This window comes from Talpa europaea, assembly GCF_964194135.1.
Source record: "Talpa europaea genome assembly, chromosome: 9".
In the NCBI taxonomy this organism is placed as follows: Eukaryota; Metazoa; Chordata; class Mammalia; order Eulipotyphla; family Talpidae; genus Talpa; species Talpa europaea.
The window spans coordinates 73,079,208-73,104,235 of NC_140076.1; the positions used below are offsets into that span (position 1 = coordinate 73,079,208).

The 25,028-nt window shown below is 49.6% G+C and overlaps 1 protein-coding gene across 1 annotated transcript in view; it reads right to left on the reverse strand.

The window, feature by feature from the left end:
- The window catches only part of RASGEF1C (RasGEF domain family member 1C), a gene marked incomplete at both ends in the record, with an annotated part of 33,798 nt that extends 15,609 nt beyond the window's left edge, over window positions 1–18,189 (reverse strand). The window contains 9 exons of the mRNA XM_084242379.1: window positions 1,042–1,137; window positions 1,216–1,295; window positions 1,786–1,888; window positions 3,573–3,662; window positions 8,442–8,516; window positions 9,530–9,730; window positions 15,910–16,047; window positions 17,703–17,825; window positions 18,013–18,189. Coding sequence (XP_084098505.1) covers window positions 1,042–1,137; window positions 1,216–1,295; window positions 1,786–1,888; window positions 3,573–3,662; window positions 8,442–8,516; window positions 9,530–9,730; window positions 15,910–16,047; window positions 17,703–17,825; window positions 18,013–18,189 — 1,083 coding nt within the window. The remainder of the gene's footprint in view (window positions 1–1,041; window positions 1,138–1,215; window positions 1,296–1,785; window positions 1,889–3,572; window positions 3,663–8,441; window positions 8,517–9,529; window positions 9,731–15,909; window positions 16,048–17,702; window positions 17,826–18,012) is intronic.
- Window positions 18,190–25,028: the final 6,839 nt, after the last annotated feature.

Sequence of the window (25,028 nt, forward strand, 5' to 3'; positions counted from 1 at the left end):
GCCCCAGAGTTGCTGACGTGCTGGAAGACCCAGCTGAATAAGACATAGCCAACAGCGTGCTGGAGCCTGCATGTGATCTCTGGGGGAGAGGGAGGGCTGGGAAGGACTGGCAGATGGCATAGTGTGCTTAACTTAGCCTGCTCCCCAACCCTACTACTGACTTCCATCCAATACAATTCTAGAGTGACTTGGAATTTCAAGAACAGCAACTTGTTTAATTTTCCTTAAGCTGGAAACAGACTTACACAAACATGGCAGGGACTTGATTCTACCAATTTTACAAGAGACCAGACTGAAAAAGCACAGAATACCTCAGAGTTTCTTCCCCATGGAGACAAACCATTCTAATTATTGGGTTGATGACAGGTTTTATGCCAGAGGATGACTGCAATCCCTAGACATGTCCACAGTTCCTTGTATCAGAGGCCAGGGAGGGAAATTTGGAGGAGAAATGAAATTCACCAGGGTCATTACAACCCCCAACTGCAAATGTATAATAGAACCCATTCAAAAGGCTGTTTTAGTGAACTAAGTGAACAAGAACTTTGGTTCAATTATTGCCAAATTGGTTCAATTATTGTTTAGAATAAGAAAGTTCAAGGCCCCATGTACTTTGAACACACACTGATCTGAACCAAGGGACTCTGATAAATACAGTTGGTCTAGGATTGAAAGGACCCAAGTTGGGAGGGGACGGAGTCTGGCATGGCAGCCTGGGCTGTTGGCTCAGAAGAGAGAGAGGGGAGTCTGGGCTCCCTGCAGGATGGCAGGGAGAAGCCTCACTCTCCATGACCCCCCCAAAGAGGGGGCTATATGACTGCAGCCCCACAGAAAGCATTTCCTACCAGTTGGAGCTGCGTGGGGATGCTGGTCTGTTTGGGGAAGTAGCAAGACAACTTGGATGCCTATTACAGATGCTTTAGAAGGGCAGGGGTTGGTCAGGTGACCTTCAAGACAGTAAGATTCTCTGATACAGCCTACCTGGGCTAAGGTGGTCTGCAGCAGGGAGGAGCCCTGAAAGTCAGGCAGCCCCTGACTTACCTTCTCTCGGCTGCTGTGGGCTGTCAGGGAGCGGTGGGCTGCCCCACGCAGAGCTGTCCTATAGTTGCAAAAGTTTCCTGTTGGGTCCATCTGGTGCTGAAAGGAGAGGGAGGCATTTGGGCAGCTGCAGATTTGGATGGCCAGCAGCACCCAGTAGCAGGCAAGTTTGCTCACCTCGAGGATGAAAAACTTGGCTGTCTTCACTTTGGCCCAGGTCTTCTTCAGCCTGGAGACAGGGCTCATGTTCATGCCAGCTGGAAGAGGGAGGGATGATGGGGAGGGCTGCCCCCAGCTAGTTTCATGTACTCCCTTGTGTCCCCCAGCTGGCTCAGTCTCTCAGGCTGCACCGCAACCAGGACTGAGCTCTGCGGTGGCCTCAGTCCACCAGACACTGGGTGGGTAGATGCTAGTGGACGTGGCTTTGGGGCCGGTCTGGCTTCCACGTGTGTGCAGCCTTCCTGTTCTAGTCCCCACCACACTTGCCCCACACCGTGACCAGGGCCTGTTCTCCCTGGATGGGGGAAGAGACTGCCAAGCCCTCACCGAGCACCCAGAGCGGGTTCGCTTGTTTCAGAAGGAGCACCTCCCCAGGACTTTTGGGGCAGGGGGCACACGGACCCAGCCCACACCCACCTCCTGCTCAGAGGAGCATACTGGCTTGCACCCCACCTGCCTGTGTGTGCCCCCTCCAACCTCTCTGGGGGTGCTTGCACTGGGAACCCCAGGTCCAACTGGTCCACTCACAGATAATGGCCATCAGGGAGTTGAAGTTGCCAATGTTGAAGCACTCTCGGGCCACGTCGATGAAGAACTCGATCACCTGGGCCCTCTGCTTCTTCTTGGCCGGCTGGGGACAGGGCACCTGAGCCTCAGGGATCACATGTCCCACCCTGCCCTGTCAGATATCCTGCTCACCTAGCCGTGCCCTAGTTCACCTTCTCTAAGCCAGCTTCACAGGTGAGAGGCTTGATGCCTGGGCGATTCGCAGCCAGAGGGCTCAGAGGCTCTGAGCAAGTATAGGCAGAGCCAGCAGAGAGCCCACTACCACAGGGGTCTCCCACAGGGGCAGGACCCTCGAGTGGGCTGGCTCCATGGGGCTGGGGCTCTGTGCAAGGAAAGCCTCCAGTGGGTGTGGGTCTCCCCTAAAGGATGGGACTCTCATGGGATTGGGGCCCAGTGGGGGGCTCCCATGGGGACAGCTCCTTCATCCCTCAACCCAGCTCAGCACTCCTCCTCCAGAAGCAGAAAGCCTGGTTTCTTGGCCTTTCCTCCCAGTACCAAGCTGGCTCTCCTGAGGGGGAAGGAGAGCAGTGGGGCAGACAGGGACACACAATAACCCCAAGGCCCTATTTCCTGAGCAACCTCTCCTCTACTTTCTGTTGAATGACTGTGTGACTTCAACCCCAAGGTCTTGGGACTTGGACATCTCTGATAGCTCAGAACTAATCTGTGTACCCCCAAAGGCCGTCCTGGGCCTATGCAATGCTTGACTCCCGGGGGGGCTCCATTCACAGAGCGTTCATGTTCATCCCCATCTTAGATGCTGGATCATTGATGTGAATGTAGGAAACAAGTAGGGCTAGTGGAGCCCTCAGCTGGGTTCTTGCCAAAAGATTTTTCCCCCTAGACGTTCAGCCATGATCTTTGCTGACACCAAAAAGTGCACTGAGGTGTCTGCAGAGTTTGTGCCACCAACCCCCTTCAGAGTTACCCACTGGGTTCTGCCCTGTCCTGTGCAGAGCCACCCAAGCATCAGTGCCAGTGATGGGGGTTGAAGGTCAACTGGCCTCGGCAGGATGTGGGCGCTCAGACAGGTGACCCTCCCAGCTCCCGAAGACTGAAGACACGCAGATCAGCTTCTCCAGGACAGTCCTGCTCTTCCCTGTTCTCTGTACAGGTGTTGATCCTTCATAAACACTGTGTGCCCCAAGCGCTATCTCGGCAACTGCTCCCAGACACTGGCACAGAGCTGCCACCTATCCTGTCCTGAAACAAGTGGCCTGTGGGCCTCACTTGATGGTGGGAGGTGGTTTCAGAGGAGGGTCCCTCTGCTGGAAGGAAGAGAAGAGTGCAGACAGGGTCCAGTCTGTGGGACCTCAACTCAGTGAGACCCTCTTCTGGGGTCTTCCTACTTTCTAGGAGAAGCCAGAGACCTGAACTTTGTAAGTGCAATCTCCCAGCTGTCAAAAGTTAGATCATGTCTACCTGTGAATCCTTAGTGAATCAAACAAACTGCAGGCCAGCTGCCCAACGCAGACAGCCCCAGGTGGAGGAAGAAGGGAGCACTCTTTAGTCCTTCAGCAAGCAGCCTCTGACATCTCTGTGACTGGCGTAGATCCATCCCTAGCTCACCCAGGGGGAATGTCACCGCAGGCAAGCTGGATGACACCTGGTACCCCTGTGGGGTGCCTAGCCTGGCCTGGCTTGGAGCTGGGTAGACTCAAAATACCATCTGGTTCCCTCCCAGGGGGCCTCCTCCCCCTCGGTGGCCTTTGGCCGTGCCAGGTCACGCTCCCTGGGTTTCTACGCACCATGCAGATCTCAGTTGCCACGAGGTAACACAGTCTGTTGAACCATTTCACATAAGCCTCCAGGTTGTTAGTCTTGTTGCCGAAACAAGGCTAGGAAAAACACAAGCACCACGCTGAGTCTTTTCTGTCAGTAACTTTTTGAACATGAAGTCAGTTCATGATCATTATTAGATGATCAGAAAAATGTTGAAACCTTAAAAATCGCCCAGAAAATACCAATGATTTGATGATTTGATGTGTACCTTCTAGTCTTTCTATACACTCCCAGGTGTTTAGTAGATAATACAGTAAACACACAAATATAGGATACTTAACTAGCATGCATTTTAAGTAATACACTCAGAAAAACGTTAAAAATCTTCAAGAAAAAGACTAACGGCTAGACAACTGGAGAAAAATCAGGGATGGGTTCTCACAGAATGTCCAAAACACATGAAAAGAAGTTCCATTAATGGTTTGGCAAAAATGTAAAAGTCTGACCATTTCAAATGTCAGTGAGGATGTGGAACACGAATGCCCCCTTTCTAGGAGTATGATGGGTACAGTCTCACCTGGCATCACCTGGAAAGGCTGGCCATGTGCCCCTCTGCTGATGCAGTAGTTCCCTCCCTAGAGAGAGCTACAGTAACAGTTCTCAAAGTGTTGTCCATGGACTCCTGAGGGCCCCTGGGGTCCTCTGAGGCTCCTTTGCCCTACAGGCAAAATCATTTTTCTATTCATACAATGCTATTGCCTTTTCACCATGTTGGCATTTGCACTGATGTGTAAAAGAGGAGGGAACTCTTGTACATTTTGGGACTATAAGCAGTGGCACGGGAAGCAGAATGGAGATTCCTCAAAAAATTAAAGATAGAAACTCCATAGGATCTGGTTATTTCGCTTCTGGGTATTTACCGCCCCTCCCCCCCCCCAAATACAAAAACGCCAAGTCAAAGAGATACATGCACCCACTCGTTCACAGGGAATTATTTACACTGGCCAAGGTAACAATCCAAGTGCCCTTTCACAGACAAGTGGATAAAGATGATGTGCTACAGACACACGTGGAGTACTACTAAGTTATAGAAAAGCCGCACAATTTTGCTATTTGCAACAACATGAATGGACCGAGTCTTATGCTTAGTGAAGAAAGTCAGATGGAGAAAGACAAACACTATATGAATTTGACTGTGGTATCCAGAGACACTGAACAAATGAATGAATTAAATAAAGGAACAATACAATTTTATGCTATAAGACCACTTTAGTAATTACAGAGTGGGGTAAATTATACAGTGAAGGAAAGAATTGGACTTTCAGTGGTGACCCTGCTGTGGTGACACAGATGTTGATCTTTAATGAGGCAAACTTGAAACTTAATGTTATAATACAATGTTAACTCAATTAAAAATATATAAAGAGAATGGTGGATAATATCGCTGCCATCTTGGCCCTGGATCAAGGCAGAGGAACCAATTCTTGCTATCAAGCACTCACAGGAAAGGATAAAAAGACGAGTGCAAATTGAGAATGTCTGTGAAGAGGCAAACTGTTTTAGTTTTATTAAAAATATTTTAACTTAGGGCCTCCCTGGTGGCGCAGCGGTTGAGCGCTGGGTTGCGAAGCTGCCCGCAGCCTCTGCAGCGCCGGTTCGATCCCCGGCTGCTCCCCGGCCTCCGGAGGAGGGTCCCACATGGCGTGCAGACCACTCCTGCCACCTGCTGCTCCCCTCAGCAGTGTACTTCGGTCCTTCTGTTTGCTCTGCTCCCCACTTTGGCTCTGGTGAATTCTCTCACCCTCCCAAGCTTCTGACTCTACCCAGTGCTTGTATAAATAAATAAAAAATAAATCTTAAAAAAAATATTTTAACTTGATGAAATCTTGACCCTTGAGTACATGCCTTGTTGGTATTTATGTTACAAAGTGGAAGGACACAGACAGCACTCCTGCTGCCCACAGACATCTGTGAGACTGATTCATGGGCCCGCTCTCACTGCACTCCATTTTCACTTGAAGAAAGAACTGACCAGCTGTGGTTATTTAGACTTCAGCATTTGGTTGATATTTTCTTGATAATGAGCAAATGAGCCTGTCACCTCAAAGAAGATGACTGATAGTGTTTGTTGCCGACAAACTTGACATAATTCAAGTTTTCAAGAGAAAATTGTGAACTTGTGAAAATGTACCTGCTTCTATGACCTTGACATTTCCAATACTGAAGGATTTTTTTGAATGACAATGGTAGTGGTATTAATGAATGTGTTTAAAAAATGTTAGATAGTGAAATGTGTGCATTGATTCAATGTTCACTGATTCAATGAACCCATGTACGATATCACAGGATCATGCACAGGTTGGAGTTTAAAGTACTAGTGTACAGAAAGTCGGTCGATGTAGTTTCAGATTTCAAATTATAATTAGTCTTAAAAAACTACCATTTACTGAGTTTTACTATAGTCTCAAAGAGTCTTACAATTATTCACAATTATCTAAAAAGCTGCAAAGTACTCCTCCCTTTTCCAACTACAGGTTCACATGAGGCTGGACTTTCAGTCAAAATAATATATTTTGGGAGATTGAATTCTGAAGCAAATAAGAGAATTCAGCTATTTTCTATGATGATTAGAGATTTCTTCAAATATTGTAAAATAATGCCGTACTTCAGTAATTTTTCATTCTGGGAAAAAATAAAGTTGCTTTTCTTAAAATATAGTATCTGTTAACATATAATGGGTTACTATTGTTATTTTCAATAAGTACTTAAAAGTTACATCTAGGTGGTTAATGTTTTAGGTATCAGTAGATATAATCTACATAATCAAAAGTTCTTTGGGGTCCTCAGTGATTTTTAAGATTGGAAAAGGGTCCTCAGACCAAAACACTTGAGAACTGATGCTCTAGCTATAAAAATGTTCATGGCAGCAATATCTAAAATAGTGAAGAGCTGGAAATGACATAAATGTTCATCTATAAATAGTAAAGTGGTTAAAGAAACGTCACATGAAATCTTGATGTACCTCATGGTAAAAAAGTAATACAGCTGACTCTTGAACATTGTGGGTTTGAACTTACATTGGTCCACTTAGATGCAGATTTTCTTGTAAACAATGTAAACTTACGGTATCCCTATAAATACAGCATTGAAATGTATCTTCTCTTCCTTAAGATTTTCTTAATAACATTTTCTCTTCTCTGCTTCTGTTATTGTAAGATGAAAGTATATAGGGCCTCCCCGGTGGCGCAGTGGTTGAGTGCTGGGCTGCGAAGCTGCCCGCAGCCTCTGCAGCACCGGTTCCATCCCCGGCTGCCAGGTGAGGGTCCCACATGGCGCGCAGACCTCTCCTGCCGCCCGCTGCTCCCCTCAGCAGTGTACTTCGGTCCTTCTGCCTGTTCTGCTCCCTGCTCTGGCTCTGGTGAATTCTCTCACCCTCCCGCGCTTCTGACTGTACCCAGTGCTTGTAAAAATAAATAAATAAATCTTAAAAAAAAGATGAAATATATAACAACATACAAAATGTATTAATTGGCTGTTTAGGTTATGAATAAAGTACGAATCAACAGCAGAGTGTTAGTAGTTAACTTTTGGGGGTGTCAAAAGTTATACATGGATTTTTAACTGCACAGGGTCATGTTGTTCAAGGGTCAACTGTGCTTGGAAATGGCCAGAAGTCAACCAGAATGAAACAGGAAAACAACCTGCTAAAAGTAGCAGACTCCATTCCACTCTTGCCTGGGGCTTCCCACTGGGCTCCCTAGAGTAACCAGTATCCTAGAGATTGTCCCCACACATGCGCAATTCTAGATAGAGATTATCTCCATGTATGTACAACCTGACATCGACATTAGGTGCACCCTCCTTTCTGTTACACAAATAAGCACATACTGTTCATCACTGCTCTTCTCTCTACTCTCTTCTCTCCACAACAGACCCTGGGGATTATTCCATAGTTACAATTTTTCTTCTTCTTCTTAATAGCACATGTGTGGTTATCATAATTTTTAATTCAGTACCGTTGGATGACAAGGTAGTTTGCTTTCAGCCTATGGTCATAATAAACACTGTGTATCCACATATCTTTGTACATACATCTTTGTGTACATAAGTGTATCTATCTGTAGAATAAATCACTAGGTGTGGAAAATTGGGGTCCAGGGTGTACATTTCAAGTGCTGATGCTATTGTCAAGCTGCCTCCAAAGTGATTGTGCCAATTTCATTTTCTACCAGCCCAACACTCTCATGATGTTTAATCTCTGCTTATCTGAGAGGTGAAAATGCAACTGAATAGTTTTCACTTCTTTTATTAGTCTTCGGGGAGGAAGACACAGTGTTTCCAGATTTAGGTCTCATTTGACCCCGTTGATAGCACCAGGAGTCCTGGCGCTGGGCCTGGAGAGGGACTGGCCCCAACATCCAGGGTGTGGGCGGGGTCCCTAGAGCTTGGCTCCAGGGCCACAGAAGGGAGAAAAGCTTTTACCTTTCCTGGGCAGCCCGCGCCAGCCCGCGCTTCCCTGAGTGGCCACTGGGGGGCAGCAGCGCCCACCGAACCACACTAGGAGGGCATACAGGGTCCCTGAGCTGGTGGGGTGCGTCCTCCACCCTCTCGTCTAAGCAGGGCCTCGGTCCCGGCCTGCCCCTCTACCCTTGCCGGGACGGTGACCGGCCAGGCCCGCCCATCCTTCCAGGCTTCCCCGGACTCAGGGCCGTGGTGTCTGACTCCCTCGCCCTGACCGGTGAGCTGGAGGCGGAAAGGTGACGGGAGCTCGGTGGCTCCAAGTCCATCGCCGGCTCTGGACCCCTCCACAGCTCCCCAGGAGATGCTTGTGGGATCTGCCAGAGGTTCCAGGGGGGAGGGAAACTACTGGGACTGCCCGCTCAAGGGCCTTCTACCTTTGTGCTGGCCAGAGGGTCCTTGTTCACAAAAGCCTGGACAAACTCCTCAGGCCCAATGTGCCGCAGCCGCTCCTGCACCGGGAGGGAGAAGAGTTAGGAAAGGAGCAGATGGGGGAAGGGGTGCCCACTGGCGGCCACCTTGGTGCGCCCAGTGAGGCTGTCTGCCTCCTAGCCCACCCCTTCTGTTGAATTGTCTCGGGGGCACCATCATCCCCGAAGGGACCTCCTTTCCCACGCCCAGGGCTGCACAGTTCAGGGGGGTGAGGGGAAATGTCCCCACAGGGAGTGTTGGTGGGGTGTGGTACCCAGGAAACCAGGCTCTAAAATCAGAGACCTGAAATGATTCTCCTTCTCCAGACAGGCCTGGTGGGTAAGAGCGTGAGGTCTGAATCCCGGCTCTGTCCCTCCCGGTGTGCGACTTCCACCAAATCACTTACCCTCTCTGGGCCTTAGTGTCCTCATTGACAGGAAAAGGAGTATTAATAGCACCTGCCCAGCAGGTTGACAGAAAGGTGAAATGAGAGTGTACGTATTTGTTGAGCATCGTGCCTGGATAGCAGTAAGGGCACCCTAAGGCTTAAAAGGAAAGAAACTCATTTCCAGTCTCCCCTCTTTCTGAAGTAGGTCTCTTGACTTTTTTTAATCAATATGCTGGAGGCTGAATGGGGCATCCCCTTGGCAAGCAAGAAGGCTTGCCTGGGCATCTCTGGAAAATTGGGGTGAGAATAATGTGTGTATATACCCTGGATGGAGAAACTGAGGTCCAGGTGGGGAAGGCACTAATGGTGGAAGGACCACACAGCCATGTGGTGTCAGAGTCAGGACTGAACCCAGCTTCTCTGTCTCAGGCCAGGACTCTCTGGCTGGCCAGGGCCCAAAGGTGGGCAGGCTGGCACATGCAGCCGCAGGACTGGTGAGGGTCTGCTTCAGAGCCAAGGTCCTCCAGAAATGGCCAGCTGGCTTTGCTGAGACAGGCTAGGACCCGGGTATTGGCTGAGACAAGGCCAGAGGGGCAGATGGGTGGCCAGCTGTTCTCGGTTGGTCTAGTTCTGAGTCTGGGTAGAGGGTGGCATGGGCCTGCTCACCAGCTCCACGTGGGTCAGCTGCTGAGCCAGTGTATAGGGGTCACTGCAGATGACTAGGAGCTCCCTGTGGATGGAGGCTGGCGGCTTGGTCCGGTAGGCGATGGGCTTGTCAGCTCCCAGCAGGCCTTCCGAGCCCTGGCCCAGAACTGCCAGCTTCTGGTGCAGAGCCTGCAGGAGCTGGTGCATCCTCTTTCGGTATGCCTGCAGGGGTGGTAAAGAAAGAGGAGCTCAGACCTGGACACCCATCTCTGCATCTCTGACATCTAAGGTGGGCAGGCTCCTGGCTGGGATGGATGGGCTGTTCCTAGGTGTGCCTATACCTGACCCCACCTCTGAAACTGCACCCAATCTGGGATAGGTCGTGGTTGGAGTCATAGTCAAGGCCAGTGGGGGAGAAGGCGACAAGATTACAGCAGGAGTGAGGAGAGTCACATAGGAGAGGGCCGCCCCAGCTGTCTGGCAGTGGGTGGGGTGAGGTGAGCTCTGCGGCAGAGCTGGCTGCAAGGAGAGAGGAGGAAGGCAAGGAATGGGCCCTGCCTCTGGGTGGCCTGTATTTTGCTTGGCTTTCATGGGGGACCCCCTCCTGCCTCCCAGGCCCAGCTCTGGGCACGTGATGGGTGCTGCATAACCACTATGTACTGCCAGAAGGCCTTACCATTTAGCTCAGATGATGGGGTCTTGCTTTTTGGTCCTGGGCTGGGCTCAGAGATAAAAGACCACAGCCCTACTCTTAGGGAGTACCTGTGCTCCCGCCCACAAGGCCTCTTATTTCCTCTTCAGTCCCCTATTTCCAAGGATGGTGCCATTAGACTAACTGGGTTTATTAAGGGAAATGTCCACACTTTCCCAAGGATTTGGTTAGTAACACACAGAACAAGCCCCTTAGTCTGAGACAAATGGCCTCCAGAGGTGGATTTAGCCCCCCAGGGGCCAAGAAGTAGGCCTGGGAGAGGTGATGGACACCGGGGTGTCTTCTAGTGAACACAAGGCTTCCGGCAGACAGGGGATCTGGCTCCATAGGCCTCAAGCATAATGGTGAATATTCAGTGTTACCTGGTAATTCAGATAGTAAAAGTGTGTTTGCTTCATGCTGTCCTGAAACAAGCAAACCTAATGGCATTTTGCAGGCAGATTCTGGTTGCTGGGCTGAGTGTGTCTGGGGGCCTCAGAAGTTTCTCAGTGTCTCCGGCAGGGCTCAAGGGGAACTTCGAGGTCCAGCATTATTAGTTCCCAGAGCTCTGGTGACAAAGATGGCGTTTGCCTGGCCCCTGATGAAAACGCTTCTCTGTGAAGTGGCTACCAGCAGCCTTGGTGGAGGCCTCAGGACGAAGGAATAGGACTGGAGGCTGCCTAATCTAAACCTAAATCCTAGAGTTGTGGGTGCAGGCCCAGCAGGCACCCCCTGGTTAGCTGGTCACTGCGTGGGTAACTGAGGCCTGACGCTTCCTTCTGTCACCTGTGCAAGGAAAACCCCTCTCAGCTCTGCGGTGTCCCAAAGTGTGGTCAGCACGCTGCCCTGAGGCCTTGATTTGAGTGCTGGGAAGATGGTGAGCTTGCTCCAGCCATGGCCAGCCCTAGTGACACAATCTGCTTTGATCCGCAATACCTCCACTGGTCTCCATTCTCTTTCCTTTATCCAGTCAGTCATCTCATTGCGTCTATACTGGTCATGGCATCCCCGCACCCCCAACTCACCCCTTCACACCTCCAGCCAGCTCCCCTCTGTCAGCCATCAGGTCAGCTCCCACCAGGATCTCCTGAATGCCAGGCCATTCTCAGGCTGTATCTGCCTTGCCACCTTGTCTTGGCTTCGGGGTCCTCCCACCTCGGGCTGTCTATCTGCACCATTGGTGGGCCTGGGGTTCCTCCTGTTGCCCACGCCCCATTCTCCTCTTCGTTGTACTTTGATCCTGGACATGCTGATTCATGACCGAGATATAATGTCCATATGAGGACATCACATATGTGGTTTCTGTCTCCAACCTCTCAAGGGGCTGCCTCGACCCAACAAGAGCAAGCAGAAGTCCCGCTTTCCTAGCCCAGAGCTGCCTCCTTTGCCTGTTAATCTGTCTCAGTGAACAACACAGGCCTCGAGCCATCCTCATCCTGCCCTCTCCCTCACTTCCATTACCAGCTTGCTTCCCACCATGGTCTCTGTGGTTGAGGCTGTGGTGGGCTCCCCTGTGGCTGCAGTGGCTCCACAGTGGACCTCCTGCATTCATGCCAGCTTCCTTTTACTCCACTCTGCAGCCAGGGCTGTCTGTCCAAAATGCACACCTGGCCACTCTATCTCCCTCCTAAAATGCCTTCATATTTTTACAAAATCAAAAGCCCTTAGTGGCTTTGGGGCCAAGGTCAGCTCTGGGCATGCTCAGTGGACACCATGTGGCCCTTGCTTCCCTTCTCTGCTCCAGACACAGGTCACTCCTGTGTCCCTCTAATTTCCCCCCCTCCACCCCCCAGTAGGGCCTGTGCAGCCTTCTCCTTCTTGATGTGCTGTTATCCTCTGGCCCCCAGAGTCCCATGTCCTTCCTCCACAGCCCTCGTCCCAGCCACAATCAGGGATTATCCATCTCCTCTTGTTGGAGCACAACTCCATGAAGATGGCACAGGTCACGCTTTGCTGGCCCCAGCTAGGAGCCATGTCTGCACCCCCACACATTTGCTGATTGGCTCGCTGTGACCTTCACCCGATCTGGCCAGCCAGCTTTTGCAGGGCCGGCTGAGGAGCCCTCCTGAAGTCCAGGCTGTGCCTGACATTTGATAGAACCACACGCTTACCCTATTTCTGAAAATATGCAGGTGAGTTAGAGGGACTTGTTATCTCCTGAATCAATATCTAGTCCAAATAATTATCATTTTCTGAGTGTTCATTCACTTAGAATTTTTCCATTTGTCCCTGAATCTTCTGGACTTCCCGACAGCGAGGATGACATTTGCCCTTTCCTTTGACCTCCCCTCATTTTCTTACTGATTCCTACACCCTTGTGGATGGAGAGCTCAGCATATATGGGCAGACCCAGAGAACTGTCATTGGACACGGATGGGAGGAAAGGTGCCCTTGCTGCTGTCAGGGCCCACATCACGGAGCCCAGGGCTGCGTGCGTGCTGCAGTCCCTGACATGGTGGTGGGGTCCACCCGCCTCCTCCCTCCCTTTCCACAGAGCCACCTGCTGCATGTCCAGAGCTGGGTTTAAGTATAGAGGTGGCCAGTGGAGGTGGTCAAGGCTTTCTGGGTTTCTCCAAGTTCTCCAGCTGGACATTGTATGGTTACAACCTTCCTGTGGGTCCCTGTTCTCTGAAGTTCTCGAAAGCTGTCACCTGAATCAGCCCCGGGCCGATATGCAGTGAGCGAGGAGGTGAGGACCAGAGTGAGGATGTGGGCCTGCCCATAAATGTCAGCGGGAACAGAGGAAAGGGACACAACGGCCCTGTGTTGTTCCTGAGCTCTGCTGTTCTCATAGCCCCTTTCACCCTCCCTCTTACAGAAAGAAAAGTAAGGTCCAGAGATGCTAAATAAATGGTTCAAAAACACACAGCTCTGAAAAAAAACTCACGCTCATCATCTTGTGTGCACAGCATGCTCTATGTGTGAGTCACCCCTGTGTGAGAAATCTTCTACAAAATAATGCTGAAATATTTTTTGAGCAAAAGATAATGGTTATGATTTGCTTAAAAATAATTTGGTGAGTAGGGGAAGTATGTGAGGATTTGGAGGAAACAAGTTTGGCAAAATATTGGTAATTGCTGAAGCATGGTTGCTATTCTTTATGTTTGCATATATCTGAAATATTCCACAATAAAAGTTCCATAAAGTTAAAAATAATCCCCATGTTTTAGGGCTTCAGTTTTGGAAAGAATTTGTCCGTCATCATAGCTCACATTTACCAAATACTGAAATAAGAGCACTCGTGGCTTCAGGGGGTCTTTGCTGCGAAGCTGCACAATGACAACAGTTATCTCTGTTTCACTAATGAAGACCTTGAAGCGCAGAGTCACACAGCCGAGGCTTCTGTACTTCCTACTCTGAGCCCCAAGGGCCTGCCTCGCCAGTCTGTTTCAGGGCTCACCAGCTCCTTTCTGAGGCAAACCTTTGTCCGAACTGGGGCGGGATGGGAAGGTGGAGAGCAGCAACAGTCCAAGGGAGGGCAGGGAAACCCCAAAAGGACACTCCCTGGGGGTGGTTGCTTCTGTAGAAGGTTAACTTGGGGACGGTGAAGAAATCCCCAGGGGGAGCAGCACTGGCCTGGTCCAACAGGGATGGGGTGGGAGCTGGGAACCCCCATCGCAACTTATACTGGAATGTACCCCACACTGGACTCCAAGAAAAGCAATGGGAAATGTCCTGAGTGACCTGTTTGTGCACCTGTTGGTAGGTGACTGCTCTCCACAGCCCCTTCCTAGGCCTTGCTTGTAGCTTATTTTCATCCACTAGGTGGTTAGAAATTTTCCAGCACAGCCCTGGAGGCAGGACTGACAGGTTGTTGGTTGTCCAAGAGGAGGTCCTGCTTCCCGAGGACACTAGCCTGTGACTTTCAGCTGTGCCCCCACCATGGCTGAATAACAGGGTCTGCCTCTGAAATGGCAGGGGCATGCCTGAGAGAGCAGATAATCCCATCATGTCAATGTCTTAGATACAGAAGGCTGAGGGCCTCTGGAGGAGAGAGGTGAAAGGGCTTTCATCCCCTTACATTGTGTCACCTTCATCCATCCATACCCCACCCCTGTACCCACCCTTTCTCTACCCATTATCAATTCATTCATTTGTCCTTCCTCCTTCCTTCCTAACATTGACCTGTCCATCAATCCACCAACACACCCAGTCATCCATCCCCCCATCCATCCATCCTTATTCATCCATCTACTCACCTGCCATCTGTCCACTCACTCACAGATCCACCTACCTACCCATCCACCTTATTCACCCACCCTCCACCCTCCATTTGTCCATCCCAGATATCTACCTACCTATCCATCCTGATTCGTGTGCCTTCCCACACCCACACATACCCATCCATCTACCCACCCTCCGATCCATCTATTCATCTCTCCACCCACCCACCTACCACTCTTACCTTCCTCTCTCCCCTCTTTCCGTCAATCATTCCACATCCACTCACCCCATAAATCCAACTGCTGATCCAACTACCCAAAGATCTACCTTCCTCCTCCACCCAAGTATCCAGCTATTCAGCCAATCAATCAGCATCTCCTCTCTCCTTTCCACCCACCTATACTGATCTCCCAATCATCAAGCCCTCCCTGACAGTGTTTCCTTCTGTGTCCTAAGTCAAAGATCACAACTCACATTTGGGCGAGGGATAAAGATGAGGAGATGACCCTCAACTCGCTGAGTCCCCAGAGCAGCTAAGTCATGATGTGAAGTGACGCCTGGGGTGGGGGCTCCCTCTCTGTACCTCAGGCCTCAGGCTTTATGACTTCTTGCTGTCCAGGCTGCCTTGACAGATTTCCTTTGCTTGACAGGCGGCTGGTTTTGTCATGTCCAGACCCACTTTGGGGCACACCCCTAGCTACCAGCTTGCCACGTCCAGTCTCCTCCCAGGACAGTTGCCTCCCAACATTCTGTCCTTCCTGAAAACATCAGTGTTTGCTACAGGGGCCCTGAAGACGCTGATACACCTCCCCTTTCTAGACCCACCCAGGACTCCATCCCCTTTGCAAGGCTCTTTTTTATGTTCTCACCCTAATCCTAGGAGGTGGGGATTTTGTCCTTATTTCACCTAGTGCAGCACAGCTGGACAGCAGGGCTGGAAGGACGCACTTGACGCCCAGGCTGCTGGCTGCCTCCCAGTCACTGCAAGGGTTGGGTCTTTTACTCTGGGGTGTGCTTTTAGCCCCAGGAGCCCTCCTGTGCCCGACCCTGCAGGGTTTACAGCTTATCCCTGGAGGCTGAGAGGAGCCAGGGGAGTCTGCCCAGATAGCATGCGGCCATTATTGCCACTGCTGCTGCTATTAGTCTGGTTCTTGCTGAGAGTCCTTTCCTGGCTGGCAGCCCCTTGTTAGGAACCGTGACCACAGCCCAGACCAGATGTGGTGTAGGGACAGGAGGAAGAGGCCTTTGTGGCACTGGCCTGAGACGGCAGGTCACAGACCCGTGGCCTGACCATACAACCTCGAGTCTAGGATGGGTCTTCCTCACCTGCTATCTCATGCCATCCATAACAGCAGGGCAGTGGGGAGATCAAGAGGCCAGTGTAAAACCAGAGGACTGGTTCCCTGCTGGCTCTCCAATCCAATTATCTGATGGGACACAAAACAGCTGATTTTGAAGGTTCTACAGCATGCAAGACAGATGGAAACTGGATCAGGTCCCCCGTGTGAGGGTGCAGAAGCTAGAAGCAACTCCTTCCGGCTCCCACCTCATCACAGGGGGCGATGCGGCCCACCACGTCCTTTAGGTGCCCGATGGTCGACTCTTCCTGGAAGTCCCGTGGGAAGGTCTCCGTCCACTCAGCCAACAATTGGAGCAGTTTGGGGCCAAACTTCCGGACTTGGGCCTGCAAAACAAGGGGGTAGCACCTGTGCTTGGTGAGGGGTACTTGGGGGTTCGGGTCACATCAGCCACCCTCTCAGCCACTCGCTGTGTGTCTACTGGGCTACCTGGGCAGAGGTGGTCACGGGGGGCTGGACCTCATGCCTTTTCTATGCCAGGCGACAGGGACGGGGAAGGGATGGTGACTGACAAGAGCAGAGGGGGACACATCTGCTGCCAGATCATCTCTTGTTTTTGCTCCTCAGCACCCATTTTCCCTTCTGTGGTGACAGCACATTGCTTTCCCTTTGGGGTCTCCCCCTCTTACCCCAGGGCTTTGGGAGTGGGCCTCCCCGTCCATGCTAGCCAACTGCGTGCTGACACCCCCATCACCGCAGCAACTGGCTCACAAATGGGCGTGTGGACTAAATGAATCCAATGAGATCGTGACTTTTATTGGGACTTACTAAAAATGGGTCTTGGTTTTCCTGGGGGGCTTGGAAGGGCAGACAGTGGGCCTGGCACAGTGGAGGGAGAATCTGCTTTGGGCCGGTGAGGCTGGCTCGGGGGGCAGGACAGAGGAGGCAAGGGGCTGCGGGGGTGGCTCTGGGTGCCGTGGTGGCAGGAGAACCTTGGGCACTACACTGCAGGGAGACATCAACTACTAAAAAAAATGAACAATGATGTCAGAAAAGAAAGAAATTTTTAAAAATAAAATGGAAATAATAAAAATGAATAAAGTAATATATATGAAGATAAAAAAATGATTCACGTTGAAAGGTTATTCTCTTGAGAACAAAACTTATTCATAACTTGAAGTCATTTCATTTTTTCATAATGAAAATGTATTCATCATCATATAATATAAGTCAGTACCAATAAATTAAATGACTAGAAAAAAGCAGAAATTTAATAAACACCATGCATGGATTCTAACTATGTAACATATGGTAGAGGAAGGAACACATGAAAGGAGTGAACAGAGAAGGGCGACGCAAAGCAGCAATAGTCCACTTTGAGGAAACGGACACATTTTTCTTAGAAAAAAATTAATTTTACATTGACTAATTAATAAACTGACAAATAATAAAAAGATGATCTATAATATGAAAAAAAGAAAGACGATGGAGCGGAGGGTCAGAGGGAGAAGGCTGACATTTTAACGGATCTCATCAGTTCCCGAACCTGCATTCTTGAGACTTGGCAGCTACAGGAGTAGGTCAAGTCCCTTTGCCTGGGTCGGCAGAGGTCGGGTTTCTAGCACTATAACCGCAGCTCTAGCCAACACAGATAAACAGAGTCGCAGTCCAGAGAGCGGGATGTGGGGAGACAGAGGAGGCAGCACCGCCAGCAGACCCCACGGCGGGGGCGGGAGGGGGGAGGTGAGTGTGAGTATGTGGGGTGGCGGGCCCAGCAGAGGCTCCAGGGTCCTCCCAAGTCACAGACTGCAGGGGTCCTGCTGACGACTCCTGGGGGACAGGCTCTGGGCGCCGAGCGCTCAAGGGCTCCCAGAGGCCCTGAGAAACAGCTCCCTTGAAGGCGCTCCCTCTGTCCCTTTCGGCTTGGGCCTCAGACAGACAGGAATCCCCTGTGGGACAACTGCGCCTCTCTAAGAGGCCAAAGCTGGAGGGCACATCAGGGGAGTGAGGGCACACTCAGAGGCCCTGCCCTGCCCCTCACCTTGTCCAGCACCGGCTTGTCCAGCTGCTGCTGCTCAATGCACAGGTGGCAGACCCGGGCCAGGAGCTCCCGGGGCTCGATGAAGAGGCGGGAGCTCAGCAGGAAGGTGAAGATGTAGGCTTTCTGCGGGGACATGGGAGAAAGGTGGCGTGTACTCATGAACGTATGGGGGAGGGGTTCTGCCTTCCAGTTCACCCTGCCCATCAGGCCCAAGATCAGTTCCAGCCCAAGATCAGTTCCAAGCCTCCTCCTGCTTGGTGGAGGAGAGCCCCCTCTGTGCCCCCTCCTTCCCACTGGGTGGGCCACCCACCTCAGGGTAGTAGTCAGCTGTGGGCACCAGCTGCTGAATCAGGGTATCCAGGGAGGCTGAGGATGGAGCTCCATCCAGCAGTGGCTGCCCAGCTTGTTCGCCCTCCATGGACTTGGTGGGGGGTGGACTGAGGCTGCCCGGGGTAACCATGTCGGAGGTGCTCAGTGTCCGGGGCATGCCTGCCTGCAAAGACAAGAAGCAGTTGGGGCACATGTCAGCTCCCACAGGCTCTTGCCTATGTGGACTGGGTGATCACTTCCTTGGAAAGGTGTTAGGGATGCCCACCCCGCAGCACAGCATCTTCCAGAAACTATCTCTTCTCTGCTCTCAGCTCAAGTCATTTAGGGGCTCTTTCCAACTTCTTTCCATCTTCTATCCCCCAATGAAAGTTTTGATAAAGCCTAGATCATCAACATATTCCTCCTTCCCCTGGTCATGAAATTGGTTCAGGGATGTGCCTGATGTAAACTGGGGGACTTAGGTGCAATCCCAGAACTTTTGTGGCACTTAGAAGCTCTCTTTCCCCTGGGGTCCCCAGCTGGTGGAATGGCACAGTCGGGATCTTGTGGGTACATTCCTGAGCTCAGCAAGTGTCACCTGGCCCCTGCTGTGCCTGAAGCTGCTCTGTCCATGTCTCCATTGCATGAACCTATTTGAGTTGTGTTTCCCTCAGGTGCAGTCAAATGACTGCCCTCTGGCCTGGCATCCCAGCTTCTTTGTGATTAGGATGCTCAGCCGTGCAGTTTCCCGTCCCCCAACCCCCTCATTCTTTGCTCTTGGTGCCACCCAGGTATTCTCTAAAAACCTCTCCAACTCTGAACCACCACATGGGCTGTTCTCTCCTGCAGGAAGGTTCCCCTACCATCTTCACCCCTCCATCCCTCTGGACAGGCTGAAATGCCTCCTCTCCCATGTAGCCTTCTGTTTTCCTGCAGCATCAACCCCAAGGCCAGGTTTGAGCTCTGGCAGGCAACAGCAGATTGTCCTTGCCTGTGCCTGGTGCAGAGAAAGGCCACCTGCAGCTATTGTATGGTGACTTCTCCACATGACCCTCCTCCAGTTGGGCACCAAGTCAACAGCTTGGCCTACAGCAGGCACCTGTCCACACGAGTGCAGAAGTCTGGGCTGCCTCTCCCACGTATCACTGTGGGCCAGTCTTCCTGAATGAAGCCCCTGGGCCTTTGCAGTGAAAGGTCCTGTTTTAACCATCTTGCACAATGAACAAGCAAATCACCCTCACATTTTAACTGTGGTGTCCCACAGGCTCATCAGAGGGACCGTCCAGGAATCTGTCTCCTCATTGATCTACTCACCCTACCCCTTTGCCTCCATGGCAGATCCTGACTCAGGCCTGTTTCTGGGTTCTCTATTTCCCTGGGTGACCTGGCCCTGAAATTAGAGACAGAGGCAAGGGGGAAGTCACAGCTGACACAGAATCAGAGGGAGCCTGGAGAGTATGTGGATACTGGAGATTTGGGGACTGGGTCACAGGGCTCAGGAACCAGTGTAGAGAGCAGCCCTGACAGTCTTGGCCCCCAAGATGGTTGCAGCTTTACTTTCATCTCCCCTGCAAAGCTCTAGGTGTTCAAGTTTCAGTTAATGAAAATGTAAAATTTCACAAAATTACTTCCTGTCCCCTGCAGTGGGGAGGCTGCTGTGCATATGGCGTGTAGGTGCTGCCCCTGCTCAGCAGGGAGTGCGGTCAACTTGGGTGGGCATTTACTCTGCCCATACCCAGAGCTCAGGTTCTGAGCCTAACACTACAAGACAGAAATGACCTGAGGTCCGTTATCTTCTGTTGGACACCGAGCGCCTTCTCCCTACTGTACTGGATCTGCTCCAGACACCAATCCAACTTTCTCAATGATGTATCAGTATCAGAAATGGAGATGGCTCTGAAAACTTCGCTACAGGGTAGCAGGATTTGCCAGGTTGCATGGGAGGGGCTGCAGAAGGCCAGGATGCCAGCCACACCCAGGGACAGCCAGGAGGCGCCCTGAGCACTTCTCCATCTGACACAGGCCTGGGTGGGGGCTGGGCACACTGCACTGTTGGCAGGGCTTGGACCTAGCTCTACCCTGCGGCAAAATCTTGCACTGGAGGCCCAGGGTGGGCTTCGATAGGGATGCCCAAATCTTGGTGACCTACAGCAAAGTTTAGAGAGTGAACAGGCTGCCAGTGTGGTCCTCTAGTCTCCAGCTCCCTATTGTGTCCCCACATCTGGGTCTCAATGGATGGGCTTGTCCTGCTGCAGTCTCTGACTTCCTCTTGGTGTTGGCCGAGGGTCATGTGTGCATACGTGTATGGAATGACTACTGGTACCATTCTAGGCACTGCGAACCAAGCGGGAGCTTTTGGAGCTGGCGAGGGATGGGGGGAGAGGCTGGCAGACAGTAAGCAGGCCAAGGCATGTGAAGAGACTGCCACAGCGTGTGCCTGGGCAAGAGGCGGGGTCACTGAGGATGATGATTGATGTGTATGTGAAGCGCCATTGTTTTACATCCTTGTTAATGTTTTGCCTTATAGGATGTCTCCCCTAGGTGTGGTCACCGCAGCTCTCCCACCACCAGAACCCTCAGAGTCCTCCACCACAGTCCACTGGACTCTTCCCCTCCCTGTTCTTCCTCCCCTTTCTCCCCACGCCACCCCACCCCTGCCTCAAATCTATGGTCTGCTTTCAAGGATTGATTTTAAAATTTGATTTTGACCCTTTATTTGGTTTTTCTATATTCCACATGTGAATGAAACCATCCAGTATTTATCTTTCTCCTTCTGGTTTATTTTGCACAGCATGATCCCTTCCAACTCCATCCATTTTGCTGCAAATGGCATGAGTTTCTTTTATTTTGATTGCTGAAAAGTAGTCCGTTGTGTACATATACCACGTCTTCATCCATTCTGTCTTGGGACACGTAGGTTGTTTCCATATCTTGGCCATTGTAAATAGTGCTGCAATAATCCTAGGCGTGCAGGTTTCCTTTCAAATTAGTGTTTCTGTGCCCTTCGGGTAGCTATCTAGGAATGGAATTGCTGGGTTGTATGGCAGATCCATTTTCAGTCGTTTGAGGAACCTCCACACAGCGTTCCCCGGGGGCTGACCAGTTTCCATTCCCACCAGCAGTGTAAGGGGGTTCCTTTTCTCCACACCCTCACCAGCACTTGTTTCTGTGTGTTCAGTTTTGGTTTTGGCTTTTTAATATGAGCCATTCTATTCTCACAGGTGTGAGGTGGTCTCTCATTATCTTGTTTTGCATTTCCCTGATGGTAAATGATGATCAGTGATTATTCACTTGCTTATCGGCCATCTGCATGTCTTCTCTGAAGAAGGGTGCATTTATCTCTTCTGCCCATTTTCTGATTGGGATATCTGTTTTCTTTTTGTTGAGTTGTATGAGCTATGTGTAGATCATCGACAGCAGTCCGTTGTCAGCTGTATCACATGCTGCTATCTTCTCCCATTCAGTGGGGTGTCTTCCTTTTGGCTACTGTCTTTTTCACGGCATAAAAACGTTTTACTTAACTGTACTCCTGGTTGTTTATCTGCTTTGTGTTCCTTGCTACTGGGGATGAATCCACAAAGATATTTCCTGAAGTTTATCATGGCATGTTTTGTCTGTGTTTTCTTCTACGTAGTTTATGTTTTCAGTTCTTACATCCAAGTCTTTTAAAGGGTGATCTTTCTTACATTCCTTAACTTTTTAGGGGGGTGGTTACCAAAAATATTTAACTTTACTCTTCACCTGACCACATAAAAACACTGGGTAAGAGGCTGCCAGGCCCTGTGCTTCCTCATCAGTGCCAGGTTGGGAGAGAGTGGCCAGAGCTGTGGGTACCAAAAACCATAGCCCCACTGGGCTCCTGGGGTGACCACATGCTCCAACCTTACAGGTTTAATAGATACCAGGACTCCTGACTTTTTTATTTTGTATTCTTATTTTAAGGGTGGAAATAAAATGTATTTTTAAAAAGGCACATTTAGAAGCAACACCTCTAGCGTCCAGGTGGCCCACTTACAACCCCCACTCTGCTGTCACAACTCCCAGTGCTGGTGGTTGGCATTAAAAATCTGCGAAAAATGGAAATGTATCGAATTGAGAATGAAAAGCTATGGATGGGCAGCGCACATGTCTGGGGACTAGAGATGTTCTCTCAGGTATCTTTCCTAGGAGGACACTGGGACGCGTCTGGTTGAAGGGACAAAGGCAAAGATGCTCCCAGAAGGACTCCTCTGTGCTAGTGTGTTCTCCAGCTGCGGACAGGGAGAGGAGCCCAAGAGATTAACGCACAAAAGCCCCAGGCACAGAGCCTGCCACAGGGAAGAAAGGACCACTAAGGCCACACCGTCCCACCATCCCCAAGGGCCTGGCCCCACAAGACAGGTGCTAATTCCAACTGCTCACAAGGCTTTGTGCCAGTAAGACCTGACAACCAGACTCCTGCAGCTCAACAGTGTTTCCAAGCTGCCCTTGACCTGATGGCCCCATACTGTGTTCAGCCAGCCCTCTGCTGGAGCTTCCGAAACCTGCTCTTGTAGCTGCTGCGGATTAGCCCTGTCATTTAGCCTGAAGGCCTCCAAGTCCACATCAGAGCTACTCTGCCCCTGCCTGTGTATCAGAAGTTTACACAATTACACTGACCCACCCCATCATTTCTCCTCCCTCCCCTGTTACATTAAAAAATTGTGGTAAAATATGTGTACCTTAAACTTTACTCTTTTTTTTTTTTTTAAGATTTCTTTATTTATTTATGCAAGAACCAGGGTACAGGTCAGATGCACGGGAGGGTGAGAGGATCCATCAGAGACAGAGCGGGGAACAGAACAGGCAGACTGATGGAAATACACTGCTGAGGGGAGCAGCAGGCGCGACAGGAGAGGTCTGCTTCGCCATGTGGGACTCTCGCCGGCTGACCGGGATCAAATCAGTGCTGCTGAGGCTGCGGACAGCTTCACAGTGCTGAGCTCAACCACCTGCGCCACCAGGGAGACCCTAAACTTTACCCTTTTAACTATTTTTAAGGATACACTTAGTGCATTAAGTATGTCTACACTTAATGCACACCATCACCACCACCCAACTTTAACTCCAGAACCTTTTCATACAATTTCATATGCTTTTTCTATTTCTGTAAAAAGAATAATTGGAGTTATTATGCATTAAATTTGTAGGTAACTGGAATAGTACTTATATTAACAATATTATAAAGTCTCTCAATCCATGGACACAGGATATCTTTCCATGTGTTTGTGTCTTCTTTCAGTTTATAAATTCTTTACCTCCTGCATAGATGATTCCTAAGTATAACTTGCTAAGTTTATTCGTTATTATGCTGTATAAATGGAGTTGTTTTCTTAATTTCCCTTTTGGGGTGTTCATTTTTTGTAGTTGATTTTGTACCCGGATACTTTGCTGAGTTAGTGTTTTTTTTGTGTGGAACTGTTAGGGTTTTCAGCATACAAGATCATGTTGTTTATTTGCAAAGAGCCAATTTTACTTCTTCCTTTTTAATTTGGATGTCTTGTATTTTTTGGACTTGATCTGGCTAGATCTGCTTGTATTATAATGATGAGAAGTGGCAAAAAGGGACTCCTCATGCTATTCCTGATCTTAGAGGGAAAGTTCTCAATTTTTCAACAGTGAGTAAAATGTAAGCTATAGGGTTTTCATATAAGGATCTTACTATTGCTTATTATCTTATAATTTCCTTCTATTCCTAGTTTGTTGAGTGTTTTTATCATTAAAGGATGTTGGATTTTGTCAAATGCTTTTTTTTGGTAACAATTGAAATGACCATGTGATTTTCTCTTTGTTTTTTTTTGTTAATGTGGCATATTACATTAATCAATTTTTGTATATTGAGTTATCCTGTATTCCAGGAATAAATCCCTCATAGTCAGGGTGTATGATCTTTCTAACATGCTGCTGAATTAAGTTGATTAGTATTTTGCTGAGGATTTTTACATCAATGTTCAGAAGGGGTATTATTGGTCTGTAGATTACCTTTTTTTTTTTTTTTTTGAAGATTTATTATTTATTTATTTATACAAGCATTGGGTACATTCAGAAGTGCAGGAGGGTGAGAGAATTCACCAGAGCCAGAGCGGGGAACACAACAAGCAGACTGACGAAATACACTGCTGAGGGGAGCAGCAGGCATGGCAGGAGAGCTCTGTCGCGCCATGTGGGACCCTCGCCAGCAGCTGGGGATTGAACCGGCACTACAGAGGCTGCGGGCAGCTTCTCAGTCCAGGGCTCAACCGCTGTGCAACCAGGGGAGGCCCTGTAAATTTCTTTTCTTGTAATGCCTTTGTCTGGCATTTGCATCAGGAAAATGAAAATTTTGGGGGAAAATCTTGAGAAAGATGGGTGTTAATTCTTCTTTAAATGTTTGGTAGAATTCACCCAGAGTGGGTTGTAGTATTTCTTGTAGTATTTCTTGTTGTAGTATTTCTTGTAGTATTTCTTGTAGTATTTCAAGTAGTTCTTGTAGTTGTGAACACCCCCGGCTTTTGTCTATTTGGGAATGTCTACATTTCTCACTCACTTTTGAAGGAGTTTCGCTTTACACAGGATTCTTGGTTGATAATGCTTTCAGTCTAGTACCTTGAATATATCAACCTAGAACTTTGACCTACAAGGTTTCTGATGAGAAATCTGGCAACAGTCTTACTGAAGATTCCTTGTATATGCTAAGTTTCTTCTCTCTTGTAGCTTTCAAGATTCTCTCTGTCTTCATCTTTTGACAGTTTGATTTTAATTTGTCTTATTGTGGGTATTTTTGAGTTTATCAAAATGGGAGTTTGTTGTGGGAGTTTGTTGAACTTCTTGTTTGTATTCATGATTGCACTGTTCCTGTCTTTCATGAAATTCAGGAGATTTCCAGACATTATTTTCTCAAATATTCTCTCTTTTCTTCTCCTGGGACTTTCACGTTTGTTGGTTTGCTTAATTGTCTCCTGTGGGCTCCTTAGGGAAGACTCCATTTTTTTTTTAAAGATTTATTTATTTAAACAAGCA